General features: G+C 39.8%; 1 gene segment (V, D, J or C); it reads right to left on the bottom strand.

The window, feature by feature from the left end:
• Window positions 1–803: 803 nt before the first annotated feature.
• LOC130404336 (immunoglobulin heavy variable 5-10-1-like) lies at window positions 804–1,278 on the bottom strand. The segment is given in 2 exon segments: window positions 804–1,138; window positions 1,233–1,278. Coding segments are annotated over 2 exon segments (381 nt in total).
• Between the last annotated feature and the right edge of the window lie 8,123 nt (window positions 1,279–9,401).

The following is a 9,401-nucleotide window of genomic DNA, read 5'->3' as shown; positions in this document are numbered from 1 at the left end:
GATAGCAAACCACCAAATCATCCTACAATAAAAAAAAGCAGTATGATTTTTTCCAATTTGCCATTTTTAAATATTATCAACCAATTTGTTGTGTAGCTTTTGTTGCCTGGGAAGCTTAATCCAATTTTTCTATTTGAATTCCAGCCTTGGTAATGAAGTTATATATTTTTCAATGGATTGTCATACAGCCTGCATGCAACAACACTGTAAGAACACATCGGGCAAAGTTTCTAAGATGCGTTTGAGTAGTCCATCTTTGACCATTGTGGTTACACCAGGGCAGCCTTGTGTAAATGCAGTCGGATTATTTTAGCCTACGGTCGAATGGAATTATATTCTATTTCCTTTTTCATTCAGACTTTTTTTTACCTTGATGGAAAACGCATTCCATGGCGCTTAGATTCTTTATGACGTCCTAAACACAGAAATTCCAAATCAGCGCACTTGAGCCTCTTGAGTGCTCGTTTTACACCAAACGCAAGTTTTAGCCACTAGGGGACCATAGGCAGGCTAGGGGAACTCATATTTATGTTAGAAAACCTCATAAAGTGAGATTTTTATTTCATGGGACCTTTATACTAATAAAATAAAGTTCTGATAGCAAACCAGTTCATAATCTCCAGAAAACAAATGGCTGTAGGATTTATTAATACATATATTTGACCTTTTTATGTTTTCAACTAATAACATAATTGTTTGTTCTTCAGAGTTTGACTTTCTGTATTTATTAGCTTATATTCAGAGAAAAGTAACTAATGAGATGTTTAAAAGCCTTCCTTCTGGGGGGTTCATGTTATGACAGCTCATGGTTGAAGGGTTTTTGTATACGCTTCATAATAGTTTGTAACGCTGTGGTGCCTGGCACAGAAATACACAGCTGAGTCTCCAGGCTGCATGTTTTGTCCTTGTAAAGTAGCTGTGTTGCTGGCCTCGTCAACAGAAATACTGAATTTGCTACCTAGGGAGTCTTTCAGATTTACTTCATCGCCTATCCATTCCAGTCCGTGTCCTTCAGGTTTTCTGATCCAAGCTGTGGCGAAGGTACTAACAGAATAAGAGACCTGACAGTGGATGGTCAGAGGTTGACCAGGTCGGATAGTCAGAGACTCGGGCTGAGTAAGCTTTTCACAGATCACACCTGTAGAGAACACAAGCTTTTGGTCATGAATGAGCTTCTTAAACATGAATCAATATGTTACTTATGGGTTGGATATTTTTTTATGACGCCTCACCAGAGCCAGCAGCCAGGAGCAGCAGCACTACAGCTACAGAGAACATGGTTTGTGTTGAAGCTGAACTGTAGGAAGATGTCCTGTTCTACACCTCACAACTTATTAGGTATAGAGCGAGAGGAGAAAGACCCACAGTCTTATTTGCATAATTCAATGAGAAGGCAAATGTTTGTTGAGATGCTACGCGACCCGGGGGGCATGAATCCCAGATAATTTACAAGTTTTTGCATTATTTGATAGTGTGTTACTTAAACCATATTTCCATTATACATTTTTATTTTATTTATTATTTATTATTTTAACGGGTTATCGAGATTTATAATCATCCATATCTGTTTTAATACTTGTATTTAAAAAAAAACATTCATATAATTTCAAATGTAATTTGAGAATAAAGGCTGTTTTTAGATCAACATTTTGTGTTATTGTGCGTATGCTGTAAGTCTAATATGGATCATGATATTTGTAGGCCTTACTTTTTTGTTTTATAATAACGTGAGGCTTTCTGTCCATTTGTAACATTTTATTTTCAGGTCTATATTTGGAGTCTTTTAAGAAATGTTATCTGTCTCTAATAATAAGGTGTTATATTTATTCTGTCTTGTGATAAAATGATATATGTCTGGCTGATGCTTTGTTTCCAGGTCCAGCTATGAAGATTAATAAGCCAATTCTGTTAATTAAAATGCAAATGAAGAACAAAAATAATACATGTTTCACAATGATCATTTGACACAAATTAGGAGAAAGAACCAGGTAAACATCGTCAGAAGAAATTGCTGCATGAGTTGTTAGCAAAATATTTTTCTCCCTGTTTGTATATTTCAAACATGTCGTTCAGTAAGTTAGTAATGACGCCTAACTGATCAATGAATAATAAAGTAAATTAAATGTTCCAGACGGCTTGGCATTCATCTCTCCCTCTATTTATCAGCTGATTTTCATGAGTGAATTAATTTTTTTCGAATGATGTGTTTGGTTTAGAGTTCCCCTTCTGGAGGTTTCAAGTAATAGGGTAGTGAAGGGTTTTTGTTCATCCTTCACAACAGTTTGTAATGCTGTGTCTCTCTGGCACAGTAATACACAGCTGAGTCTCCAGGCTGCATGTTCTGCCCTTGCAAAGTTACTGTGTTACTGGAGCCGTCAACGGCAAGACTGAATTTACTACTCAGGGAATCTTTCATTAGTTTGTCCACAGTATAAATCCGTCCAATCCATTCCAGTGCGTGTCCTTCAGGTTGTCTTATCCAATGTGTGTAGTAGCTACTAACAGAATAAGAGACCTGACAGCGGATGGTCAGAGGTTGACCAGGTCGGACAGTCAGAGACTCGGGCTGAGTAAGCTGTTCACAGTTCACACCTGTAGAGAATACAAGCCTTTGGTCATAAATGAGCTACTTCAACTATGAATCAATATGTTTTCTTATGGGTTGGATGTTTTCCCATAAAGCCTCACCAGAGCCAGCAGCCAGGAGCAGCAGCAGTACAGCTACAGAGAACATGGTTTGTGTTGAAGCTGAACTGGAGGAATATGTCCTGTTGTACACCTGACACCTTATAAGGTAGAGCGAGAGGAGAATGACCCACAGTCCTTTTTGCATAATTCAATGAGGCGTCAAATGTTGGTTGAGATGCTACATGACGGGGGGGCAGGATCACAGATCATTTACACGCTTTTGCTCTATTTGATAGTGTGTTATTTAAACCATATTGCTATAATATTTTTTTATCTTTACATTTTTTTAAGTGTTATTAAGATTTATAATCTTACATATATCATTATTAATGTTTGCATGCATTAAAAAATATAATGAATATAATTTAAAATGTCTAGTGAGAATAAAGGCCCATTTAAGAGGTAAACTGTGTTATTGTGCGTAGGCTGTAAGTCGTGTATGGATCATGATATATGTAGGGCTAACGTTTTTTGTTATTCAATAATGTGAGGTTTCTTTCCTTTTATACTATTTTATTTTCAGGTCTAAATTTTGAGTCTTGTAATGCATGTTATCTGTCTAATAACAAGGTGCTATGTGTTCTGTCTGAATTAAAATGATATATGTCTGGCTGATGCTTTGTTTCCAGTCCAGCTGTGAAGTTTAAAATGCCAACTCTGTTAATTAAATCTACAATTGAAAAATCAATAAAAAAGTTTCATAATAATCACTTAACACAAATTAGGATAATGAACCATGTAAGCATCTTCACAAGAAATATCTGCATGAGTTGTTGACTAAATTAATTTTTCCCTGTTAACATATTTCAAACAAATTTGTCGGTAAGTTAGTCAGTTGGTCTAACTCAATCAATAAAGAAGTAAATAAATGTTCCAGCGAGCTTGGCATTCATCTCTCCCTCTATTATCAGCTGATGTTCATGAGTTAAATAAACTATTTTGAATGATGTGTTTGGTTTAGAGCTCCCCCTGTGGATGATTCAAGTAATAACACCTCACGGTGAAGGGTTTTTGTTCATCCTTTACATTAACAGTTTGTAATGCTGTGTCTCTCTGGCACAATAATACACAGCTGAGTCTCCAGGCTGCATGTTTTGCCCTTGCAAAGTAATTGTTTTACTGGCCACGTCAAGGGTGAGACTGAATTTACTACTAAGAGAGTCTTTCTGGTGTTTGCCCCCAGTATTCATCATGCCAATCCATTCCAGTGTGTGTCCTTCAGGTTGTCTGATCCAAGCTGTCCAGTAACTAACATCATAAGAGACCTGACAGCGGATGGTCAGAGGTTGACCAGGTCGGATAGTCAGAGACTCTGGCTGAGTAAGCTGTTCACAGTTCACACCTGTAGAGAATATAAGCTTTTGGTCATAAATGAGCTACTTAAACATGAATCAATATGTTTTCTTATTGATTGGATATTTCCTCATAAAGCCTCACCAGAGCCAGCAGCCAGGAGCAGCAGCAGTACAGCTACAGAGAACATGGTTTGTGTTCAAGCTGAACTGGAGGAAGATGTCCTGTTTTACACTTCAGAACTTATAAGGGTGAGCAAGAGGAGGAAACCCCACAGTCCTTTTGCATAATTCAATGCGGTGTCAGATGTAGGTTGAGATGCTACGTGGCATGGGACAAAGAAATCACAGATCCTTTACACATTTGTGCATTTTCTTATAATGTGTACGTTTACTTACACAATATTATTATAATCATCATTAATAATATTGTTATAACTAGGCTGTTTAAAGATCTAAACTTCTGTCAGCCTACCTTTTTAGTTTTTTTCACAAAATGTTGTTTTCTATCTTTTGATTAAATTGTATATGCAGGTCTACATTTGGAATGTTGTAAAGCATGTAATTTCTCCAAAAATAGCATGTAATATGTATTCCGTCTTGTGATACAATTATATATGTCTGGCAGCTGCAATGTTTCCTGTGAAAATGTATAAGGCAACTATATAGGTGAAACAATTAAATGGTGTGCTTTCACGTTACTTTATCTTGCCTCAAAGTCTAAGGCCACAGGGATTATGTGAATGATGTGTGCCTTCGGTCCACACTGAACTGGGGTGAAGGCCTTACAGTGCTCTGCTCCCTCAGATTGGAACAGCGTGGACAAAGACAAGATCTTGACTTTGTGTTCTTGTGTCTTAATTTGCTCATTATCATGTTTTGAACATGTAACATGTATCATGTTATTCAAAGAAAATAAAGGTACATGTTTTTTGTTTGTATGCCTTGTTATCAAATGTAACAGTCCGACTGCTGCTATCTTTCCCTGTTCCCACTCAGAAGCTGTACAGAAACTGTGTAAAGTGAATTAAAACATTATACAGCCAGCATGCAACAACACAGTAAGAACACATGGGGCAAAGTTTCTAAGATGCGTTTGAGTAGTCCATCTTTGAACATTGTGGTTACACCACGGCAGCCTAGTGTAAATGCAGTCCGATTATTTTAGGCTGTGGTCGAATTAAATTACATTCTATTTCCATTCCTAACGACTTTTCCTTGACCGTGATGGAAAACGCCATGAGGTCAAGGAAAGATGTGACAGAGAATGCACAGGTGCTTGGGCTGCGAACGGATCAAGGCATTGTTTTTTGCTTAGAAAGGCAACTTACTGAGTGAAATAACCCGGAAGTATCAAAGTGGCATGACCTTTTTTTATTGAGGTTGAGAAAAGTGGTTAAGAAAGTACCGTACATTAGATGTACCTTTTTTGATGTTGATCTGTCCTGTTGAACCTACAACTTTCCGAAGATGGTCTACTAAGCGCACATGTTAAGATAATTTGCATACTCCGTGTTGCTTGATGCAGGCTATATAACCCAGAGAAGAATATATAACTTCATTGCCAAGGATCTGAAATAAAAGTATTGGCACAAAGGTGAACGGAAATGGTTGTCACATCGTGAATGGTTTCTCAAGTTCGATCCCCTGTCCATTCATATTTATTTCATATTCGATATGAATCCCAGTTATGACATTAATATGATTGTATGACATAATTGTCCTGCTGCAAGGAATTGTGGGACGGCATTAGCTCCTTTCCTTTCCTAAAGGAGGGTCCTATGCGGTCGGGGGCCCTATGCGGCCGCTTAATTTGCGTATAGGGAGGGCCGGCTCTTATTATAGATAGACTGCATAGAGCCTCAGCTGGAAACCAAAAAGTGAGAGTGGGTTTTTCGGCTTGTTTCCCGTTAGGGAGACTTTATAGTGAAGTTCTATTCTAATAAGTGTATTTCTACAGTGGACAGTCTGTACAGTATTGATTTGAATCCATCCAAGTTTGTGTTCGACAATTAGGAGTTTAAAGATATATGTCCCCAGCAACATGATTGGTCTCACAAATACGGAGCAAAAGAAAGTTAAATGCCACTGTTTATGTGTGGTTGTGTGTGTGGTTGATGGCTGGTTTAAGCAGCCTCACCTGGCCGAGAATGGGTCGGTGTGAGGCTGCACACCTGTTGCACATTGAGTAATCAGTGTGCACAGGTTTAACCAGCAATCTCCTGACAGCCACCACCTAGCATCAGCCTTTTTCCCCAACAGTGCAGTCCAATGGAGGAGGCAGCAACAGCAACAGGCAAACGTCTGTGGCTAGCCTCCCTTGAAATCAGCCTGGAGCAGCCCAGGCCATACCACACTTCTGCCAGCCTGTACGTCAGCCCAGGACCCCATGCTCCATGAGGGAGTTGGGGAAAGGCCCTTTTGCCCTGGGAGAAGGTGGTCCTCCCGCATGCTGTTTCCGGCCGTCGGTGAAGCTACCACCAACACCCAGTTGAACCTTAACCCTGCCCGTCCAGACAGCCCTGCAACGTCCACCGAGAACTCCACCAGTCAAGGCAGCAGCCCATTCCTCTCGTCGTCTCAATAAAGGAGGGGGAGGGTGGGTTGGCGGTCACCCTGGGGAGGTTTTGGGACAATGTTTTTTTTTATTTTTTATTTTGGGTATGGTAACCCTGAAAAGAGTCAGTTGATTGAGTTGGGTAGCGTAACCCTGGTCGAGTTTATGTGTAGTATTTTGGATGGGGGGGATTTTTTGGGGTATGTGGGAGTGTGTGGACAATGACTGTCTTAAGCAGCCTTAACTGGAAGAGTCTGAACTCAGGGGCTGGGTTAGGCTTCACACCTGTTGCACATTGAGTAATCAGTGTGCACTGGTTAAATCAGTCATCTCCCCACACAGTTGAGCACCATTGTGATGTTCATTCACCGTAACTTTTATAATAAAATGGAATCTTACACCACGATCACACTGCATCATTGATTGATGTGTAGCAATGGACCTTGTTACAGCCATGTGATTTGGGGGCCCCCTGGCGTGCACCGGGCCCCCAAAACAGCGTTTAAACACACCCTTACTGACGCTATGGCAAACGATTTGCCCACATTGCTTGTGACTGAAACTTATTTGTTATTTTAGTAAAATTAGGAAATCTTTAAGTATCAACAATTGTTTGAGTCAAAACTTTTTTGGGGGGAAAATTAACCAGTACAAGTGTACAAAAATTCCAAAACCACCAAAAAGTCAGTAATGTAAATCATTCATGATATTAAAATGTGAAGCATATTTCCCTTGCTGCCATATTTAGTCTTGCACCTGGTGTCTTTAATGCACCACTGAAGCGACCAAGTTTCACTTCTGCTTTTCAAGAGGCTTTTTTAGGCCTGTGGTGATGCTTTATGGTCCTGCCTGCTCAGCCCTGTCCTCCGCTAACGGGTTCAAACAGCGCTCCTCCTCCTCTTCCACCTAAAAATACACCAGCTAGCATGAATTCAAGAATATGGAACACTTGCTAAATAGTTATCTTTAGGTTACATGTACAGATTTAAATGGGGGAGATGAATTACGTAACTCATCTATTGCGGCTTCATTGGGTGGACAATTGAAAACAGAAAAACATTTCTGAATTCCTTTCTCAAGTTTCTCTGTATTTTTTGATTTTCATTCTATGCCTCTAAACGGGTCCCGGTGTGATGTGTGTTTGCTGTGGCCTTTAGAAGGTGGTGTCGCAGTAAGCGAGGGAACCGCGTTCCTCGAGATACTTTTGCCTATTTTGGAGCATGTAATCTACTTACATAATCATGCAAGAATGACTTTATAGTGACTGGGTCTGAATTCTGTGACCTGCCTTTAGCAGAAACAGAGTTCAGTAGCACGCATAGGTTTTATTTACAACGTAGCCAGTTGTATATGTAAATAAATATACATGAGCGCCCGGTCAAAAATAAAGTCTATTCCATGCATGTCAGTCAAATGACAAAGAAATATAAATCATTTGTTACACCAATGCCTTCTATGCCTAACTCAAATTTATTCACTAACAGATTATACTTTTTTTTGTAAAATTAGGTCCTTACCCTATCACACAATATTAATGAAAGTGAAGCAAATCATTAATGCTTAATGAAATATGAACTTTTATACCCCTTGTACCCCTTTACCACTTCCTATCCAAGGACACCGTTTTGGCCGTTATTTTTCCTTTGTTTTAGAGAGCTGTGAAACAACAGCTGCAGGTTTTCGGCTCACCTGGGTTGGTAAAAGTATACCAAAGTGAGACATCAGATCCACAGTCACAGAGAAGAAGTACAATCAAGATACAGCGTTTAATTTGGCTGTATACAGGAAAGAGGCAAAAATGAAGCACAATGCAATTCAGAATATGCGTCTCTGGATTGACACAGGATTATCCAGAGTTTAAGTAAGTAGTACCCAACAGATCATGGCAAAGGATTGATAATCATACAGTGAAAGTGGCAGAGCTTTGAGGCACCCAGGCTACTCTAATCAATGACGCCAATGGTGAAAAACAATCAATCCAGACATCTTACATTATCCCTGTTTTGGAGCACAGCAAAGATATCATACAAAGTAATTTAGTAGGAGCAGACTTTAGTGTCCACGTGACCTACTAATGAGAAATGTATAACATTAAACCACATATTAGAACATTGGACATAGGTCTAATGCTCTATTCCACTTTTCCCTCATCTGGTTAGGTTCCTGGCAGGAGGGGCAGGGCCTAAACTTCTTTCGAGCCAAGAGGAAATTTACACACACACACACACACACACACACACACACACACACACACACACACACACACACACAGAGAAAGAGCAGAAATAGAGAGGGAGAGACAGTAGGAGCAAAAGCGGTTCTGCACTATTGGTGATGGCACGCACCACCAAATTGCACCGGACAATGTGGGTCAATAAGCATGTGTTAAAGTGTGTTAATGTGTTAAATTATGTTTTTGGTTTAGAGCGCCCCCTCTGGAGGATTCAACTAATAACACCTCACGAGTGAAGGTTTTTGTTCATCCTTTACAATAGTTTGTAATGCTGTGTCTCTCTGGCACAGTAATACACAGCTGAGTCTCCGGGCTGCATGTTTTGGCTTTGCAAAGTTACTGTGTTACTGGAGCCGTCAACGGCAAGACTGAATTTACTACTGAGGGATTCTTTCACTCTTTTGTCCCCGGTATAAATCCATCCAATCCATTCCAGTGCTTGTCCTTCAGGTTGTCTGATCCAAGCTGTGTAGTGGCTTCCAACAGAATAAGAGACCTGACAGCGGATGGTCAGAGGTTGACCAGGTCGGATAGTCAGAGACTCGGGCTGAGTAAGCTGTTCACAGTTCACACCTGTAGAGAATGCAAGCTTTTGGTCATGAATGAGATACTTAATCTATCAATATGTTTT

Source organism: Gadus chalcogrammus, chromosome 2 (genome assembly GCF_026213295.1).
Source record: "Gadus chalcogrammus isolate NIFS_2021 chromosome 2, NIFS_Gcha_1.0, whole genome shotgun sequence".
Taxonomy (NCBI): Eukaryota; Metazoa; Chordata; class Actinopteri; order Gadiformes; family Gadidae; genus Gadus; species Gadus chalcogrammus.
Note: the sequence above shows the minus strand (reverse complement) of the source record. Positions and strands in the feature narration are given on the sequence as shown.